This window comes from Pyxicephalus adspersus, chromosome 9 (assembly GCF_032062135.1).
Source record: "Pyxicephalus adspersus chromosome 9, UCB_Pads_2.0, whole genome shotgun sequence".
Taxonomy (NCBI): Eukaryota; Metazoa; Chordata; class Amphibia; order Anura; family Pyxicephalidae; genus Pyxicephalus; species Pyxicephalus adspersus.
This window is the reverse complement of record NC_092866.1, coordinates 52,530,719-52,552,428: the sequence shown is the minus strand read 5'-3', so window position 1 is coordinate 52,552,428 and position 21,710 is coordinate 52,530,719. Positions and strand designations below refer to the sequence as shown.

Genomic DNA, 21,710 nt, shown 5'->3' with positions numbered 1-21,710 from the left:
CTTGCTTTGATGTGTCTAGCACCTTCCCATGTTATGTTGTTGCTGTAGTTTTTTCTGCATAGCTAGCCATTCTGTGTTGGAAAAAAATCCCCATATTAAATGAGTCTTAGGGATTTAGCTGTTCGACTGATTTGATTGGTTGCCACTAACCTTGCATTTTTCGTCCCAGTATTTGGGCTAAATACTATAATGGAGATAATTGCAGACTCCGGTCCCGCCCCTGCAGAAGGTGGGTCCCTGTAGCATGAGTTCTGCATGTGAATCCACTCCCATCATCCTCTCTACCATCCTACCACATTGTGCTTCTCGTTGATCATCTCTCTCACACACAGTGCTTTGTGCTTATCACTTGTGGTGGTTGTTTTTATAGTTTTTTGGTCACGTCCCTCTAGTCATGTGACCGCATTATCCGGCGTTCATATTTCTTACAGGTCATGGGTAGCTGGGATAATCCCCCACCCATGTTCTTTCTACCCTTTTTGCTCTTACTTTTTATTTTTTTGACCCTGGGTGGTGAATTTAAAACAGCCCTTAATTGAATAAAATATGTGAAGAAACAAACTGTCTGTGTTTCCCATAGTTGCCTGAAGCTTCCTGTAATTCTGCCAGTATTGAAGTATGTACTGATACAGATCTCCAATATCACTGGGTTTATAGAGAGGTGTTGGGAGAAGGAAGAAAGAATAATTATAAATACTTTTGCACCACATTGCACCAGTATCATCTTAATATGTCAGTTAAAAGAAACTATCTATGAAAAAGCTATTTTTTATTATCTTCAGAATAGGAAGTGGAGTGCATAGCATTTTTTAGTTTTACACACTTCCCGCTCTAGAGGCCGAAAATACCACCCTACCACTATGTTTGTGAGACATTGTTAGATAACCTTCCACTGTGTATGAATTTTACCCTGGGTGAAGGAAAATCAATAGTAATTGAAGTTCTACCTTGAAGGGCAGCAAGGCGAGGCTTATTTTTAGTATACATTGCTAATGGTAAAGCCAAGCTATAGATAACGAGTGTATCAATCTTTGTGCTATGGGTCTACATGAACTAAAAAATTATTGCTCTGGGAAAACACAGACAATTGTTTCAGGTACTTTGATAGAAAAAGGGACACTGTGTTTCATTTAAAGGAAAAAAAATCAATCTGGATTTTTAAATTCACCTCTTATTTTTTTTTTCTTTTTCACTGTCATTTTCTTTTTGAATTCTGTTACCCCAATTCTATATTATTGAATGTGTTTGTAATTTTCTGTCCCCATTTGTTCCTTTACAGCCAGCACAAGGCGTGCTCTGGTAGACCAAAAGTCCTCTGTTATAAAACACAGCCCTACAGTAAAGAGGGAATCTCCTTCCCCACAGGGCAGAGCTAACAATTCCAGGTAAGACTAAACTTTCTTTTATTATCAACTAGTATTTTTATAGTTACATACCATAGTCATATGTCATTACGCCATTCTAAGGCCAAATTGGTGAGGAAGCCAATTAATCAAACTGCATGTTTTTGGGATGTGGGAGGAAACTGGAGTGCCAGGAAGAAACCCATGCAAGCATGGGGACATACAACCTCCATGCAGATAGTGTCCTGGACTAAATTCAAACCTTGGACCTAGCACTGAAAAGGACAGATTACTAACCACTGAGCCAACCATGCTGTCCATGAATATCATTATTTAGCACAGATAAAATGCTCTTGATACAAGAGGCTCTGTCACCCACACAACATCGACCATTTTTCCCTGGGACTGCACTCTTTACTTGGCATGCTGCATCTGCTTTACTTTCAGGTACTAAAAGTTTTGTTTTTAGGTTTTATTGAAATGCTGAATTTAATTCTCTCCTGGCCAGGGTTCAGTTATGGATCATCTGTTTGCTTAATTGTCTTGCACCACTACTACTTAGGAATTACAATTTGTACCATGATTGCACTAGACCAGTTGTCCCCAAACTGCAGTTCATTGGTCAGATGTGGCCCTTTGCTTCCCTTTACCTGGCATTGTTTTGTGCATGTTTTGATTACAATAGTAAAATGTGGTGTGTCTACCTTTTTATGTCAGTAAATGATCTTTTTATGTCAGTAAAACACTGTTCATGTAAAGCCTTGTACAGACACCCAAAAGAATAATTTGTGATCCAGCATTGGCACAGCCGGATTGCTTGTTAATGACAACTATTGTTTACTATTCTCTCTATAGAACAGCACTGACTATACAACACTCATTTATTCCTACTGTCACTAGAAACAATTCCTTTTTTTTGTTCTGTTATGAAGATTTTTCTTACCTCCTGTCCTCTCCTGGAGACTAAAGAGGAAGTGATCATGTAATTAGAATTTACTAGAGTTAGGAAAGAAGTAAATGTGTTAGTCAAACAATACAGAAATATATTACAAAGAAGTGAGGTATGTTACTTTGGACTGTTGACTTTTCAACTTGAAGTCTTATGACTTAATGTCACATAAGAGATCCAGTTGGCCATAAACTGTTTTTATATACTTTGAATTTTGTCTCAGGTATAATCTTGTACAATGAATAATCCTTTGTATTTAGTGTCTAACCTTTTTTGTTCTTGCAGTGAGAACCAGCAGTTCCTGAAGGAGGTGGCAATGAGTGTCCTGGAGGGACAAGGAGTAGGCTGGCTAAATATGAAAAAAGTACGGCGCCTACTAGAAAGCGAGCAACTGCGGGTCTTCGTCCTAAGCAAACTAAACAGGTCTATTCAGACAGAAGAAGATGCTCGCAATGATGTCATCCAGGAAGTTGTGAGTTCATCATCATTTTGCTTTTTTTTCTAATGTGAAAAATGTAGAAAAAGAACAGCGCAACGTATGAGTACTGCTCAGTTAAATTCCATGAATTTGCTGTCTTTAGAGTTATATATGTTATGTTATATGTTCCACCTAATATATGGTCTATATGCCTCTCCACACACATTACATTCTTCTTTCAATGGGCCTGATTTATTAAAGCTCTCCAAGGGCGGAGAGAATACACTTTCATCAGTGAAGCTGGGTGTTCCAGCAGACCTGGAATGGATCTGCTAACAAACAGCAAATGCCTTTTAAAAAGTCTATTTCAGGTTTGCTGGATCATCCAGCTTCACTAATGAAAGTGTATCCTCTCCAGCCTTGGAGCGCTTTAATAAATCAGGCCCAATGTATTAATAACTGTAGAGCATGAGCACCTTACTAATTATTAAATTAAATTAAAAATCAGTAAAATTGTAATTATAGTGGATTTTTTCGGTTAAGTACACATTTGGTACAATCAGATTGTAATGAATGGACAGCTTTATAAATGTATTGGGAGAGGATCTTCAGTAACTCATTCATATACGTTTGTGTCTTTATGTAGGAAATCAGCAGGAAAGTATACAAGGGCATGCTAGATATGCTTAAGTGTACAGTGTCCAGCTTGGAACAATCTTATGCCAATGCAGGGCTGGGAGGCATGGCTAGTGTCTTTAGCCTATTGGAAATTGCACACACGCACTATTACAACAAAGGTATGTCCTGCCAATTGTACTGATGAGCAGGGTAGTGTGTTCTTGTGTAATTGCATTATTAAAGTTGCTTCTCTAGATTTTTCTGTTAACATTTGTCGCCAATCTACTAAAATAACGTTAACTCTTTTCCCCTTTGCTGTTTCCTTCCTGAATCTGTACCTTTATATTGGTTTTTCTTGCCTTTATATTTCTTCCTCGCTGTCCCTCAATCTCCTTCTTCGTTCTTGTGTCCTTTCTCTGCTCCTCTCTTTAAGAACCTGAGAAAAGGAAACACAGTCCTTCTGCCGATGGCACTGTGACGCCTGTGTCTAGAGATTCTGTCACCATTCAGAGAGGAGAACCTCGACCTGTTCCCCAGATGCCCCCCCAGCAGCTCCTTCCCCGCCCATCAGGTTCTACGGGCCGGGGGGCACGAGAGTTTGATACACGGAGTCTGAAAGAAGAGAATTTTGTGGCTTCCATTGGTGTGTATAGAACAGAAGAAAAGGGTACATGAGGCAAAGCTCTCAGGGTCTCACCGCATCTCCTGGCATCACTGCTCGCTCCTTGCAGCACCCCATTACCAACCTCTGTTTCCACTCATGGTCACACTGTCCTTAAGGTTCCTTTTTTGTCTGTCTTATAGTTGTGTTTTATTCCACTTTCCTGGTAACTAGACAGGGCATACTGCAGCCTAACAACATTGAACATTTTATTTTTTTTAAACCTTATTTTTGCAAAAAAAATGTTTTACAGTACATAAACATACAAGATAACCATAAAACAACTATAATAACAATAATAGCAAAAGGGGAGGGGAGGTAGGGAGGGGACTCGCACTTCAGCATATATAGATATAAAAAAATAATAAACCATAAGTAACCGGCAGACTTCTACTTTCAAAAAGTCAGCAGGAGATGCATCAAATTAACAAGACAGAATAACATTCCGCGGGCCTGGAAAATAAAATGTAATCATCCCGATATATTGTAAATGTGCCAGGACGGTTACCTGAACTGGTAAAGAATAGCGGTATCAGGAATAGCATAAAGTATAAACGTATACCACTGCTGCAGGAAACGAGTTATACCATCGTCTCCCTGGATTTGAGCTTCCAGCATTTTTTTTTTAATATAAAATAAGGTTTTTAAAAGAGACACCACTTGCTTCATCCACCTCTGGTGTCTGTGGATGAATCCACATATTCATAATGGCAAGTCTAGCTGCAGGTAAACAAACACTGACCCAGGCTCGGGAATGTTTTGGTATAGTACAGGAGAACTTGTCATCCCAGTAGCCGAAAAGCAAGAGGGATGAGTGGTCTGATATAACATACCATAAGTCACAATGTTTACCAGCACAAAACAATTTTAAATTGTCAGATGGGGAACAAGTGAGCAAGTAGATGAAAAGTTCATAGTCCACAAAAACAATGTAAGAGATACGGTGGCAACAGTTGAATATGGTTTTGAGAACACCAGGGTATAGTATGTAAGGATGAGATGAAAGTCATTATTCTTTGCCTCTTTTTCTTTTCTTTTCCTAAAAGACCATGTGTCCTTTCCCAGGTGCTACAGCATCTGGTACATTTGCATCAGTGGAAGTAGAAGTGTGGTAATCTTTCACAGTTGTTGCTGTAAGACCATGAAAAAGGTTGGGATGGCTTTAGGACTTCAAAGCAAACCTGTCGCCTCCTAAGAACCAACTAGGAAAGCAGATTTGCTTAACTGCTGCACCAAGGCTAAACATTCTATGCCTGACATTTTGTCTTGACTTCTGACCAAGATTGCACTGACCCCCACCCCGTTTGCTAAGCCCCTCAATGACAATGGACTACAAAAAAAATAGAATAATATTATAGGGCTTGGTACCTGTGTATCAATAGCTCATCTGTGGTTTAATAAATTGTCCTTTTTATTTCTATGGGGTGGTTATGCGCAAGGTGGGGGTCACTGTAATCTGAGTCATTGCTTATACAAGATGGCCTGAAAATAATGACAGAACTAGGGCAGAGACAAGTGTTGGTGCACTTTCTGTCCTGCAGGCCTTTTCTTCTTTGTGACGTTTCTACATGTATTAGGAAACTTCAGACAACAATTCCAACAAAAATCACTGAACATTTTACTTTGCAGTGACTGTAGAAGACGTTTAAAAACTGGAATTAAGGCAGTATATGTGGCACACATTTGTTCCTCTAGGCAACAAGGTAGTATAGGTAAATCCCTGTGTAGCCACTCTTCCAGTGTAGTTGTCATATAAATGATGCTTCAGCAAGATTGGGGAAGTTTGGATAGGTCAATATACATGCCCTAAACCCGTGTTTTCCAGCCAGGTTCCGCCTAGAAGTTGCTAGAGGGGTACTTGAACATTGAATAGTGAATACTATATAAAAGTGAGGTTGCCACCGTGTAAGCACAGTAAACTGAGTGAGTGTATGTGTGTGTTGTGGTAATGGCTCTGTAGAGTGCAAAGCTGGGTGTGATTGTTTCTAAGTAGCAGTTATGTGTCAGTATGGAAGAATTCTAATTTACTATAAAGGTCATTTGTAGGCTCTGACAGAATGTGACTGATGCCTTTGACAAACAAGTGGTTCATTCCACTGTTGTTTTTTGTTCAGGAGTGTTAAAGAAACACTGTAATCAGGTAACACTTATGAAATGCTACAGCATTGTCTCTACTAGACAAAAAACAAATGAGAAAAAATAATCTTAACGTTAAATAGGTATAGTTTAAAGTATAGGTAATCTGCCAGCCCTTTCCATAGTGAAAAATGGACAAACAGAAAAAAAAGTGCTTTAAAGTATACAAACAATATATTTTGTCAAACTACAGGTACACAGCGTGAACTAAAAGTATACATACATATAAGGGTAACAACAAGTATTACATGTAAAGCAGAATTTTGGCCTGATAGTAGGAGCTATACATTTATTACTATAGAATAATGTTAACCTGTGGGATAAAGTTCTCACATTTCCAGCAGACAGTCCCAGAATAAATAAAAAATTTATATGTATGTAGTTTTTTTTTACCATCTGATACTTTCTTGAGTACTTTCTCTTCCTGTAAAGCTTGCATTGCTAAAACATATTCAGAAAGATCAATGAGTTCTGATGAGCACAGGGCAGAGAAATTCTTCCCTGCTGTCACGCTGAAGGCTTTATAGGCAGCAGCTGGACACCCTGGTAGGCCAGAGTTCTTAGGCTTCATGATCTTCATGACTTAGGCTTTATAAATTATTGATGGATCTTCCCAGCATCTGGTGGGCTGTCTAGGAACAGATCTTTAACCATCTGCTCTCCCCATAGTTTGTCCCTTCCATCTACAGCACTTCTCTTTTAGAGCAGAGCACCTCACCCAAAACATTGCACAGACGTCTTTGGTCAAACCAGATCCTTGTCTTTCAGGAAGAAAAGCTTCTAAATGCACATAGGTTGTGTAGGAGTGGATACCTAATAAAATAAAGATTGTAAGTTTCTGTTTGTACATAAGTTGTAGAAGTTGCTCCACTTTTTTATTTGAATAATATAGGGAATCTAGAGATTTTTTTTTTTAAGCAATAACGTGTGTGTGTGTATGTATGTGTATGTATATATATATATATATATATATATATGTAAATAATTAGCATAGAATTAAATTGGAATGTAATTTAATTACAAACCACCAACCATTAAATCTGATTTAACATACATTTGGGTCATTTGTATAATTTTTCCAGAAACTGGTTCTTCCTTAAAGCAGTAGAATTCTTTGTATGGGCATAATTAGTGAACTACAAAAAAAGTTTGCACAGCCCATACAGTCACCATCATTGTAAATATGTATGGAAGTATGACCCCAAACAATGTACCCTGCCCTTCTATGAAGTGTGTTATAATGTCTGTATGCCATGTGTATGCGTTGTGGTTGTTGCATATTCTAATGATAGGTAAGGAGCCCAATGACCTAAACATACGGATGTCAATCTAGCATTATTTTTGTTCCAGAATGCATGCAAATATTGACTTATAACACATAACTAGACAGACACAAGTTTTAGTTCTCATTCCCATTAGATTATAATAAACAATGTTGACCATGCTTTTACTCCTGTATATAGGATAGAGGGTGTATATAGGGTTGCTTACTTATGTATCTCTATGTATATAGACCTTTTGAGTATATATGCATATATAAATGTATATTTATGTATACTATGAAAACATACATAAATATAATGTATCGGCTACTAATTGTGCCCTTTCTCTCTTACACTTTCTTGCCATTACCCTTGTGCTCATGTAGTGACCTTTCTTGTGAACATGTGCGCTTACCCTCCAGTACAGTGGTGGGTGAGGAAATCTCTGTGTCCATTTATAGCCTGTCTTATCCACATCTGACTCTCTCTGTCTTTCTCTCCTGCTTGCAATGCATCTTGGGTATAGAGTTGTGGAACAAGCATCGGGAAGTGAAAAAGCAAAAAGCTATGGATAAACAGAGTAAGAATCCAGAGAAACCCCACAAACTTTCCCAGATCTGCCAGCAGGGTTGCCCCAGAGTTTTATGCCTCAGGGCATGTTTTAATTGACCTTACAGTAAATGAACTATTAGTTTCCAGTTGTTAGCACCAACTTTTCTCTTAAAAAAGGATTAAAGTTGCACACTTGAAGTTAATAGATTATTTAGTGAATAACCAGAATCTTAGCTGTCAGAGATACTTTTTATTTACATTAGGTGTTTTTATAATGGAGACAAGTACAGCAAACAACTATGTTAAGTTTTTCTGGCTCTGGCTGTTCTTTCACTGCCCTATGTAATCACAGGAAAAGTGCAAACAAGCCTTTCAGCTATTCAGTAGTCCGTCTGCACTATAGAGAGGTGGATAGACTATATTGGGAGAAGTTCATCCTTACAGTCTAGGACTGAGTTTAGTATTTGGAATCACTTTTGATATAAGGGATGGGCAGGGTTTTATCAAAACATACACTATATAGCCAAAAGTATATGCCCCTCAAAATAATGATTTATTACATTCTCAGTGAGGCTACCCTTATTGCTACAAATAATATTGATCCAAATACATTTTGGGACGATAGTGAAAAGTAATTGTGGAAACTCCTGAGATTTCTATTATTTTATTCTTTGTGCAGCATATGCAGATGCCACAATACCAGGAGGCCAATGCGTCTGACCTGCTACTAGTCTGCCTTAATTGCAGAATTTTCAGGTGGAGTTTGAAGGGGCCATTTGCTTTTATTTTAGGCACTTATCCACTTTTATTAGAAAAAAGTGGAAAATCTCTCTATGCTAGAGTCATACTCTCCCATGGGTTTGCTCTGGCAACCTGGATCTGATGCCGTTAATTGATATCTGGTAATATCCTGTGTTTGGCCATTGGTCAAGGAACAAATTCTGACTAGAAGCATATCTTTTATTTAAAGACATTTGAAGGGGCTGACATTATAGATGCCCTTCTAAGAATGCAAATTGTTTGGCTTAAAAAACTGAGCAACTTAGTTTATTGAAGTTTGAGTTACTGAACTGGAACAAGTATTCAAATATGTGAAGTCAAATCCATATCTGTTTGCTTATTTCAAGTATGTGATCCAAAGTATTGAAAGACCTGAAAACATAACAGCCGGGAACCTTGGATTTTTATTTGGAAAATAAATCAAATGGTGGCTAATTTTATCTTTTGGGTTTACAGTTTTTTTTTTTTTTTTATCCCATCACATTTTTTATGACATTTAGATGTCATGGTAGCACAAAATCACAAAGCCACGCTTCTACATAATCTAAGACCATGGTTTCCTAACCTTTTCAGGCTCCCTAATAGACTGCACAATAATATTATTGTTATTAAACAGGATTTATATAGCGCCAACATGTTATCCTGCACTGTACATTAAATATAGGGTGCAAACGACAGATACAGACAGTGACACAGGAGGAGGATATGCTCCCATGCCCTCTTTGGTAGGCTATCAAAATCATCATAAATATTATGATTAGTCCTTATAAATTGCTTATGGCTTAATTTTACATATGGATAGCTTGTTACATGCATTCTTCCCAGCCCTAGGGTCTGATTTAATAAAGCTCTTCAAGACTGGGAATGATAGACTGTCATGGGTGATCCAGTAAACCTGAAATGAATTTCTTAAAAAAATGCTATTGGCAAATGTTTTAAATCCTGCACCAAAAATTCCAGGTTGGCTGGATCACCCAGGCCTACCCATGAAAATCTATATTCTCTAGTCTTGCAGAGCTTTAATAAATCAGACCCAGTACTTGGATTTGTACACTTTGAAATCTAATAATTCGGATTTTAATGTTTAATTAAATATCTAGAGACCAAGACCCCATCATTTGGGTATAATACAACCTATCGGGAGCCCATTAGGTCTGTATTCATTATTACACTAATTATTGATGGGCACTTTTCCTCCTGCTGATACCAACAGTAGGACACTATTTTTCCCACCGACTTTGATGGGAATTTATTCCCCCTTTTATTAACTGCAGGTACTAGGCTATTTTTGTTTATTCCTTCCTACCAACCACCTTGTTTTTTTTAGCCACCATTGACTATTAAGCCTGCAACATGTGTTAACTTCCACTGACCCCTGATGATGGGAGGGTATTTTCTACTCCTACAGTCTCACCTCCTTTCCCACAAAGTCTGAAGAACAGTGAACTGGCCCTGTGTTTAAAGAACTGTAGTCTGGAAATAATCCGCGAGGATCCTCTGTAAAATGGCTAGAGATGGTTAGAGGAAAATCATTTGAGTCTCCCATAGATTAAAGAAACCAGCGGGTATTCAGCCCAGTGACGCTAAGCAAGAAATTAGTTTTGGTTCAGAATAAGGCTGGATGGGTGCTAATAGTTTCGGAAGCTGCTTGGTCCCTTGTAAAAAACAGGTTACAACTTTCTAGATAAACTGGCAGATTTTCTATTGGTGAATGATTTGTTGGGGTTTCTTGTCTTAAGTTAGTAACTGTAGTGGTGAATTCACTCCTCCCCTTCTCCTTCCTCCTTCCATCTTTCTGAGCTAACGCTTTTTATTCATGCCCTCACTCCTCTCTCATGTCACTCAGCACCATATAAGCAGGGTGGGCTCTGTCTACTAATGTTTTCACTGCTCCGGTCAACCCGACACAGAACTACCCACAATACCCTGCAGCAGTGAAACCCAGCCACTGCCACTGTTTACATCTATAGCAGGATTGGGTTCTCTGCTCCTAAAATGCCAAATGTATTCAGTTTCACTTCTAATGTCTGTGAGATACGATTGACTTTTTTCATTGCATTGGCCATTAAAAATTTTAATGTACATCCAATCAAAGCTGCCTGCGGAAAGCAGTGAGGCTCACAAAGTATTACATTTGAGGAGGAGTGATATGCACTATATTCATAGTTTAACCTATATATGTATTTTATTACTATTACCACTACTTGTAGTATTTTTGCATTGCCTCATTTTTGTTTTTTCGATGCATCTTGAACAGAAAGGGGAACTTTCTGTATTCACCAGGTGATATTTTCTTTTTGTTTTACCTCTGTACCTCTGAGGATTTCCTATCCTTTTTCTAGAGGTGTTCCCTGAGCAACTTATCAGCTGGTCACATTTATCGATCCCTAGGATATCAAAGACTGGAGAGCCAGACTGTTTTATATGCAGGTCACTGACTAACAGTGCCAGTAGCCAGTTAGAACGAATTCAGCCCTGCTTTTCCTGATTTTTAACTTCAGCATAAATTCTGATTGATTGCTCTGGGAACATAAACCACAGTGTGGTCTGTCTTCCATTTCAGCATTTATCCACTGGCCAAGCCAATGCAATTGTGTTCTAGACACTTGTCTGGCATTGCCATTTGTTATCACTAGATTTATATTATATATTTTTCTGTTTTAATGGCCATGAACCTGGTTAGTTGTATCTTCCAATTTATCTGTTGTTTATAAATCATTGGCAAAGCACACAGATTGTCTTAGAAGTCAATCAGGGTCAAAACGGAAATGTTAAGGTTTTTGGGTGGAATAATTTTACTATGTGAGCTCCATCAGCCTATTTTTCCACATTTCACTATTTCTTAGCTACTGTCTTCATTTTACCTTGTGTAGGCACAGAACAGCCCAAGCAGGTCATTGATAGTGCGGATACAGAAGAGAAGAAGTCTCAAATTAGTGCAGATAGTGGACTAAGTGTCACCTCAGGATCTCAGGTAAGAAAATAAACTTTCCACACTGGGTCGTCCTTGGAGCATTGTTTGGCTATAGTTATGAATATACTGTGTTTGAAAAGAAACATCAAATTCTTTACAGGTGTTTTACCAATTCATCCTCGGAATGTAAAAGCTAAGAAGGCCTGAAATAGGAAAAAAAACAAAACAAAAAAAGATTGGCTTTATATATATATATATATATATATATATATATATATAATTATTATTATTAATTGTTATTATTAAAGGATTTATATAGCGCCAACATATTACGCAGCGCTGTACATTATATATATATATATAGAAGTATCGTACCCCTTAAATGAGCTGATGACCAAATACATTCCTGAATTTGCTGGATGCTTGCCTTCATGTGTGAATGGCAAACCAGTGACCACATATTTAAACAAATTGGAAATTTGGACATCAAGATCCACCAAGCTTGGCCAGTTCATAAATAATTAAGCTGATCTCTAGCACTTATGAAGATGTGTCACATAATCCCCATGTATATGGAAAGAGGGCACAAATTCATGTTTGCAAATGTTTCTGGTTGAGGCCTATGCTGGAAAATAGGTACAGCATGAAAGTATTTGTAAACCCAACATATGTAAACCCAAAGTCAAAATGTTATATAAACTTTCAATATTTAAAAAAAATTGCATCCCTATAAAAATACCACCCGGTGATCTGCCATTACCATCCTTCTGGATGACAAAATTCTGTTGTTCTACAGCATTGTCACCTTCCCTGTTGGAGGACTACAAACAGCCATGCTGACACACATTACAATGTTCACTGTTATCATCTTCAGAAAACTCATCCTGGATAGAAAGTTGCTGCACCTTGCTCTACACGCCTGTCTTTTGTTTGGGAGATTTCCCCCAAGGCTGGACATGGCTTTCTTATTTAAAATAACAAAGATGAGAAATGATAACAATTTGTAAAAAAGCAAAGTGATCTCCATGTGAAAAATGGTTTTCCTGGAATAGTGTGTTGTTTTATTTGCTATGTGAATTGACAGATTTTATACAGATTTCACAGCTATTTCACTGGCTTACCAATCTGTGTGATCATTTACAATCATAGTATCTCTTGGTAAAGTCACCCTGTCAAGAAAACAACTTTGTGTTTACTTTGCTTCTGGCACAAGTCCTATCACACCCTTCCAGGGAAGAGTTTGGCATCCTAATGCCCACTGTGGTTCTTCCCATTGATTCCTACACCAAGACTGTGTCCGTCGGTGCCTAGAGATCAGGGTGAAGAACCACAGCAGCATGTGAGGATCTTCTATTTGACACACCAATGAAGTTAAATAGAGTAGTGTCAGGAGCTTTACTACTAATCTTAAGAAAAACCACTGGTTGACCCAAAAATGTAAAGCTGTTTTCTTTACAGACTACTATTGGAATTGATTTACTTTACTGACATTTATTAAATGACAATTTATTGATAATGCTTTCAAGAACCAATTATTCCATGAATCCATCAAAACTTTTTTAAAACTAAAAATATCACTGCCGTGAGCAGCCCCAATTTGCTGTTTCTAAGCAGCAGTGCATGTTTGTGTACATTTTGGTTTGAGGCCAGGAGCTCGTTGTCTCACTGGATGGGTTGTTTTTTTTATCTCTTGTCTTGCCTCTGGAAGCAGCGGAGTGATTTGGATGGTGTCAGTACGGGACCTTCCATTCTCATTCGAAGCAGCAGTCAGGATTCTGAAATCAGCACAGTGGTAGGATCTGAGCATGCTTCCTTGTATCATGTCACTTAGATGGGGGAGGTTGGGACACTTAGTGATGGACTGAGTCTCAAAGGAAAGAGACTGCTGTTTTTCTACATATGACAGCTTGGTCAACCTTTTTTACAGGTCAGTAACAGCTCAGGGGAAACACTAGGTGCTGACAGTGATCTAAGCAGCAATGCCGGAGACACACTGGGTGGTCCAGGCGGAGGTCGCTTGTCAGGATCCAGAGGTGCCGTGTCAGACAGTGAGATCCAGATGAATTCTCTCACTGGAGCCATATTTGTAAGGACAATTGGCTTTATTGAATATTCTTTAGCAGCCAATTACTAGCTATTGTTCATTTTTGTTCCTAAGTTGTTGAAAGGATGGTTTGGTACTTTGTACATGTAATTGTAAAGTTACATCTCCGTATTATATTGTTGACTAAGAGCGCAGAAGAGATTATTCTAAACCATTATCTCTTTTATTTTTTTGGGGGGGTCAGGGAAAGTCTCAGGCCCTGCGTCCTGGAGAAAGAATAAGCGGTGCCAGTCCAAGTCTTCCACCACAAGATTTCAGCCAGCGCATCTATCTGTATGAAGGGCTTTTGGGTAAGGAACACACTTCTTTTAATAAGTGATGTTAACCATTAAGTACACGTCATGTTCTACACACAAAAGTTTACATGCAAATTAAATTATATTTTGATTATACGTCTCCAGTCCTCTTCTATGTGACGATAACACCACCAACTCTTCAGGGTTTCGCTTTCCACAAGATTTTGGAGTGTGTCTGTGGGAGTTTGAACTTAAATAACCAAAAGCACATTTGTGAGGTCTGGTAGGAAGACAGGGGGTGTAATCCTTGTTCCAACTCTAGTTCTGGTTTTCATTTCTATAAGTACATCACCTTTTATCTGTAGGCAAGTTGCAATATAGATCCTTTGTTTGCCTGTAAAGATATGTTTAAAAAATCAACAATTTCTATGAGGTGTACTAACAATATTGCTTTACATGACTATATAATAGGTGTAATTGTCCAAATCTTTTTGTTCTTCTGAAGGCTTTTCTGTGACTTCACTTTTTCTACTTATTGAATGTTTTCTATATTTGTGGCACTGACCTGATGTAGATGTAGAAGCCTTTGTAAATGTTGTAATTGTATTCTTTCTGATGTAAAAAGGGAAGTTCACTAGAAGTTTTGAATGTCTCTAAGGCGCCTCTTTTACATGTTTCAATATTTCTTTTAATTGTGTATATAGGTAACAGGCGCTCTTTAACCTTGCCTTGCCCTTCTCTCTTTCCTATTTCTCAATTCTTATGCTGCATTGTGCTGTGGCCTGGCTTTGCACAGGAAGAGATAAGGCCTCAGTCTGGGATCAGCTTGAGGATGCAGCGATGGAAACCTTCTCACTGAGTAATACATTTTGCTGCTTCTGCTAATTTTGTTGCATGCTTGTCTGCTGTGTGGCTGTGATACAAGTCTGTCATTAAATCTATTGGCCCCTGGGTACCCTGTGATAAGATGACACTCTTAAACACATCCCTCTCCAAAGAATGTGTTCATGGTAACATTTGGTGGCATCATTCTCCATTGTTTTCTTCATTTTATGTAGCCATTTACCATATTTACTAAAAATGCAGCTGACGTCAAACAGAAGGTGAACCCTGCTGGACTTTCAAATTGATAAAATCACTTCCTCATGTATAAGTTGAATGCATGTATATGTCGGTGTGTAACATCCCCCTTTTAACTGGTGTCCAATGAGCCCCCAAAAACCAGCCTTTTTAAATTGTGGGGGCTGGTGGGTTCTTCCCACCTCCAGTGTAAACTAAGTCTTAAAGTTTATCTATGGGCAAAGATGTTTGTGCTGTAGGCACTACGTTATATGTGATGTGTAGTTCTCTAATTTAGGTTACTCCTATACATTCTTCTTATTATTACACAGTGTTTATATAGGGCCAACATATTTTGCAGCACTGTACAAGTCACAATCTAATGTTCCTACCATAGTCATATGTCTTTAACACAGTCTAAGGTCAATTGTGGGGGGAATCCAATCAACCTACTAGCATGTTTTTGGAATGTGGGAGGAAACCCAGACAAACACGGGGAGAACCTGTGTCCTGGCAGAGATTTGAACCTGGGACCTGGTGCAGCAAAGGCCAGATTGCTAACCACTGAGCCACCATGCTGCCCATATCAGGTGACATAGTTTGATATGTACTGTAAATGGTGAGATGGCTTGTTCAGCTGTGTCAATACAATGTTAATAAAAAGCACATTTATTAACCTTGCCAGTTAGATTGGCTGAACATCCATTGGGCTAATGCACCTAGCAATCACATCCTGCTGTATTATAAGACGCAACAGCCTGGGGTCTATCAGTGGTGGTAGAACAAGGACTTTTAAATGTTGAAATGGATACCGGGGAATTTTTTTCACTGTAGACAAATTGCCTCATTTGAAATTTAAAATGAAAAAAAATTGCCTTCAATTGAAATTTAGGCAAGGGACCCCTCTGTTCTGGCCTACAATTTTTGAGACGTCTTGTGAAATAAAATTTTGCCCGTGTCCTTTCCACTATCCATTTCAACTTGAATGCATTATGTTTCTTAGGGCTCTATTTATAAAACAGACTATCAGACATTTCCTCGTCAGATTCATTTACTGCCATTGAAACACATGCAACAGGAATATTCCCTCGGAAGGAATGTCTGATACCCTGTTTTATTTGGGATGAGGCACAGTAAAAGTGAACTCTGCCTCCAATGTAAATTAAATGTTTTTTTTTTTTTTTTTGTATAGTGCTGCTGGGGCTATAGTTGGTGACATCGTAAGTCTAGGTCATGACATATATTAGAATTACATCATAGTGAAAATTAATGGCAATGCATGTGCTCCATCGTGCACAGGGATCACCTGTTAACCAAACCATGGTTACAATCATTATATACAATATAGCAATACAAATATATGGCAAATAGGTAAAAATACATACATTTTATACAAATCAATTTATTGAATGAAAAAAAAAATCCAAAATCCCCCATAGAAAAAAAAACACTCCCTGCACAATGGGTCTTAATGGAAATATTTAAAACATATAATCTCATTGAAACCAGGTGGTGAAGTTGCATTTAATTTAAGAATAAATTTTACCTCTCTCTGTGACAATAGTTTATCGAAATCCCCCCTCTGGGGTCTGGGTAAAGACTATACAAGACAGTGAATCTCAATTTGAATCTCACTGACATATACCCATGTGGTAGCTTAAGGTATAAGTCTCTCTTTTAATATTGTACATATGTTTGTATATCCGCCTTTTGAAGGGTCTTTTGTTTTCCCCACATAGTATTTACCACAACTGCAAAATGCCAGGTAAATGACGCAAGTGCTGTTACAATCAACAATTGTTTAATCTAGGCTAAATACCTACTGGTATCTGTAAACTTTGCAAACTTCATGAATCTACCTACATTATATACATCTGCCACATGCATAAGTACCTGTATTAGAGCACTCACTAATGTAATAACTTGTCCCTAATTGAGGGTTGTTTTCCAAAAGTAAGGATCTAAATATTTTTTTTTTTTGAAATTGTATGTTTATTGAAAAACATTTTTGTATAGGGGTACAGAAAACCAAAATAAAGGGTACACAACGGGGAGTCAGCAATAGCAATCATTACAAATTACAAATAAAAAGAAAAAGTTTACAAAGAAAAAGCAAAAACCTTATCTCAGACATAATGTGCTATGATAACAATTAAGGAACAAAAAGGAGGTAAGAACCAGGGTAACATTGTGACATTAGCCGCAAAGTAGAGCCATGGGGAAAATCAGTTGGATAGAGTAGTAAAGTACTGGTCCCAAGCCTCCCAGACCACCTCAAATTTGCCCACTGTGTCTCTGAGGAATGCCGTGAGGTACTCCATTAGGCGAATCTCTTGGATCCGCGCGTGAAGATCCTCTATAGAAGGAGGCATAGGCATCTTCGATTTAGTGGGAATCAGCGTGCGGGCTGCTACCAAAATGTGTTACTAATTTGCGAGACACAGCTGGCAAATGCATGGGGGGCCGGCCTAGGAGGTGAGTAAGAGGATCTAGTGGGACCAGGGCTTGAACCACAGCAGCTAATAAATCATTAACACATGTCCAGTACGGCTGGACAAGAGGGCAGAACCAAAAGATGTGTTCTATCGTACCTCTATGTCTACCACATCTCCAACACTTGGGGTCCACCTCTGGGAACAGGTGGTGAAGGACCGCTGGGGTNTCCCCAGGTATAAGTGGGGGAACATCTGGACCCCATTGCTACACCCTGTACCTGTAGATAATTGGAGTCATTGAATGTAAACACATTTCTGCTTAGAATATAACAGTAAAGAAATGACAAATTCATTTTGTTACTGTAATCGTTGGCTGGTTTCTCTGAGGAAGATCCAAATGACATCCAGCCCCTTACTATGAGAAATACTCAAATAGAGGGCCTCTATTTCAATGGCAACCAAGAAGGCTTCTGGAAGGGATGGTAGGTAGAGGGGAAAAAAAATGACAATGAATCAAACACTCCTGATGGATACAGAAAATGAATCTTGCCTTAAAAAGTTAGCTTTCAGGTGTTTGAGCTTTTTTGTCATCTCAACAACATGTTCATGGATGGAAATTGTAAACCCTTATTGTAACGGTATTTGATGTCCTGTCTGGTGAAATTGTCATAATGACATGTTCATGGATGGAAATTATGAACACTTTTCGTAATGATGTGTGATGTCCTGTCCCGGTGTATTTGTCATAACGACATGTTCCTGGGTGCAAAGCACGAACGTTTCTTGTATGCAGTGCCACCTTCCTTGGTTCAGGTTTCCGGGGGATGTCTGTTGATTTCAGCAGCCCTAGAAGTCTTCGTCTCCGAGCTTTGTCATGCTCTGTCTGCTCATTGGAGTGGTCGAGCTTCCTTTTTAGAGTAGCTTGGGCTGCTGGATTTGTGGGCGCAAGTCTGTTACAAAAAAATAATAAATAATAAAACACACCATTATTATTATTATTATTATTATTAATAAACAGGATTTATATAGCGCTAACATATTACGCGGCGCTGTACATTAAATAGGGACCATGATATTGTTTATACTTGCTGGATTTCTGGTAGCCTATTAGTTCTGTTCCCAGAAAACGGCAAGTGGAAAAGATAGAACGTATAACTCGTCCCCCTCTGGTGACAGTGCTGGCAGGCTGGCTGTACTCATACGGTAGATAGCTCTTGCTGCAGAAAACCTTATCTAAGTGGTTGTCAGGTTACAGCCAGATGGCTAAATCCCGGGTGATGCTCCCGGCTAAAATGGGCGGGGGAGAACACTACATGTTTATCCTATCAGTAAAATATTTATTATTCCTGTTCTGCCATAAAAATCTAATTTTAACAACAAAATAATCAAATTGATGCATAACTCCACTTTTCAAGCTGATACACTACAGATTATTAGTGTTTTCATAGTGTTGTCATATGAATAAAAACTTACATTTGAAAAGACTTTAGTTGGCCTTTACAGGAATTTCTCCCAAAAATATATTAATAACTCATACACCATGCAAAGAGTCCCTCTGATCATACATAAATCCTGTAGCACTGCTCAGTATTGTCAGCATTCTCATAAACCCCACCACTTTCTTGCTTTTTTTTAACAAGAAAAAAATCTATGTTGCTTAAGTTTTATAAACTCTGAGAAGATCATTGAAGCTGCTCAGGACTTCCTAAAATGTTATCTGTTGCTTCTGGCACGACATACATAAAAAAAATAGAAAGCAAACCGCATTTAGAATTGGCTTTAAGAGTTCTTTATAACATTCCTATTGCCCTTTAAGAATGCCGCAGAACATAAAATGCCAATAAACTTGCAGTCATGTTCACCTTTACAACATCATGCACAAATGGATTTGATTACCTTGATGACTTAATTTGAACTAGCAGAAGCAAACGGCAAGAGAAATTCTCAGTGATTGATTTAAGTAGTGACACAGTGTGACATTCAGAGAGCCCTGGAGGAAGTGTCACTTCAGAAATAAATTCACAGCAAACAGAGAGAGCAAGAAACAGCACAAAAGAAATTTATAGGGGCCACAGCAAGCTCCCTCAATCATCCTATCAAATTATTTTAACTCCACAGAGGAATGAATAATGGAATCACCTGGTTGAAACTGCTGCAAGTTTCCAAATGGCTCCCATAGTGCAACCAACCCCCCCCCCCCCCCCAATACTTTAGCTTTCTTTATTTTTCATTCATGGGCTAGATGCTGCCGTCAGTTCCAGCGAAAAATGTCCTAAAGAGGATTTTCCTTAAATTGGAAGGATTTATTTTTTCATACCTGTTATGTCTCCAAGACAGAATACAGGTAAATGATAAGTGGATGTTAGTAAGGTTTCCTTACTTACTTTACTTACATGGTATCTGAAATAGCAAATATCTCTGCTACATCATGCAAAATGCAAGAAACGACATTCAATTGGGACCATAAACAACAGCTTATAAAAGACAAAGATGTATATTACCAGTATTAAATACATTTATAGACACCCATCTATTTCCAACAAGCATCTCTGGGCATAATAATCACACTAAAACTAGAAAACTGCAGCTTTGTTGCAGAAAAAAAAAAATATATATATCAAAGTTAGGACACTACAGGATGTTTTCAAAGCACCTTTATTGTGGACAAGCATAACTCCAAAAACAGCTTCACTTTGGCATAACGTAACAAAAAAAGGGTTAGTCCACCAACACAAAATAGCTTACTTTATCAAAAGTCCCAGATGTTCAACAAGCGGCTACACCTGGATTGGACCTGGTACTCACAGGTAATAAGTGTTGCAACTTCAAAGTCTTTTTTCCAAACAACTTGGGCTGCTCAGTCCTGTACTCTCGGACTGACACACCCACATCCTGGCAACTCCCAGACATACTTGTCAGGCCAGTCCAAAATCCCGGTCTGTACAGCAGTGGGATAGGAAGGCCCACCCAGATCCTTGTCTCCTATCCCAAAGTCTGGGCCCTGGAATAAGTCAAAAAAATGGCAAATGCAAGTGGCCAAACCAAATTTCCTGAACCTACTTTTTCCATCATTGGCTTTATTTCAGAAGGACCGCGATCTAAAGCGGGGGAAATGTACCTACCCTCTAGGACCTACCCCTGGCGGCCTGTACAAAATACACACACACACACACACACACACACACACACACACACACACACACACACACACACACACATATATACACACCAGGTAAAGAAGTAACATGTTTTATTTTTCAGGTAAAGAGCGCTCCACCCTCTGGGACCAGATGCAGTTTTGGGAGGATGACACCAGGTAAAGAAGTAACATGTTTTATTTTTCAGGTAAAGAGCGCTCCACCCTCTGGGACCAGATGCAGTTTTGGGAGGATGCTTTCCTAGATGCTGTGATGTTAGAAAGAGAGGGAATGGGGATGGATCAGGGACCCCAAGAGATGATAGATAGGTGAGACTAGTTTCCATTCAACTGCCTGCAACAATAAATCTGGGTGCTTTCCTTTTTTTCTGAGTACCTTTTTCTGTGTTTAGGTATAATTCTCTTGGAGATCATGACAGGAAGCGACTTGAGGATGATGAGGATCGACTTTTGGCTACTCTTTTACACAACATGGTGGGCTATATGATAATGATGAAAGTAAGTCTTATGCTTTATGATATGTATTATGTATTGCGGTCGTCTGCATTGAGCATAATTTTATACCTGATCGTTTTGATAGCAGAACAGTGTTTGGCCAATGGTTTCCCATGAAACATTCTTGTTAACACTTTACATCACATTGGAAAAAATGCAAACTTCAGACGTGGTAATTGTATGATCCCCCCAGTACATGAGTCTGAGTACACAGACAGTGCGGTTTCAAACCTCTTCATTATTGGTGCATTTAAACCCTGATCAACTTTACTAGAAATGTAATATCATTTGGCAGTAATGCTTCTCCTTCATATCATGTACAGGTAGTCCTCGAGTTAAGAACGTCCAACATATGGACGACTCCTACATACGAACGGGGCTTCTCTGCTCGCTCGTGTGCAGGACGGAGGGGGGGGGGGGGGGGGGGGGTTTGCATGACTTGCAGAACAAATCTTTTGCTGAATGTCTAGGCTCCATAAATTTGTTTATTTTTTGCTTTGTTTATGAATAATTCACAGTGAGGATTTTATACAGTAACTGACACCACTCTGCCAAATATTATGTTGAGACAAACATCTGTCCTATTTGCAT

At 38.6% G+C, this 21,710-nt stretch overlaps 1 protein-coding gene across 42 annotated transcripts in view; it reads left to right on the top strand.

Annotated features, from left to right (window-relative positions):
- Positions 1-21,710, top strand: part of MADD (MAP kinase activating death domain) — an 84,737-nt gene that overhangs the window by 49,022 nt on the left and 14,005 nt on the right. For 6 of the 42 annotated variants that reach the window (XM_072421954.1, XM_072421963.1, XM_072421945.1 and 3 more), the window contains 13 exons: positions 170-229; positions 1,280-1,385; positions 2,578-2,764; positions 3,357-3,507; positions 3,762-3,971; positions 7,914-7,967; positions 11,593-11,693; positions 13,342-13,425; positions 13,561-13,719; positions 13,922-14,027; positions 14,770-14,832; positions 20,813-20,933; positions 21,017-21,122. In XM_072421954.1, coding sequence (XP_072278055.1) covers positions 170-229; positions 1,280-1,385; positions 2,578-2,764; positions 3,357-3,507; positions 3,762-3,971; positions 7,914-7,967; positions 11,593-11,693; positions 13,342-13,425; positions 13,561-13,719; positions 13,922-14,027; positions 14,770-14,832; positions 20,813-20,933; positions 21,017-21,122 — 1,508 coding nt within the window. The remainder of the gene's footprint in view (positions 1-169; positions 230-1,279; positions 1,386-2,577; positions 2,765-3,356; positions 3,508-3,761; positions 3,972-7,913; positions 7,968-11,592; positions 11,694-13,341; positions 13,426-13,560; positions 13,720-13,921; positions 14,028-14,769; positions 14,833-20,812; positions 20,934-21,016; positions 21,123-21,710) is intronic. The other 36 variants (XM_072421984.1, XM_072421978.1, XM_072421966.1 and 33 more) reach the window with 18 other exon arrangements.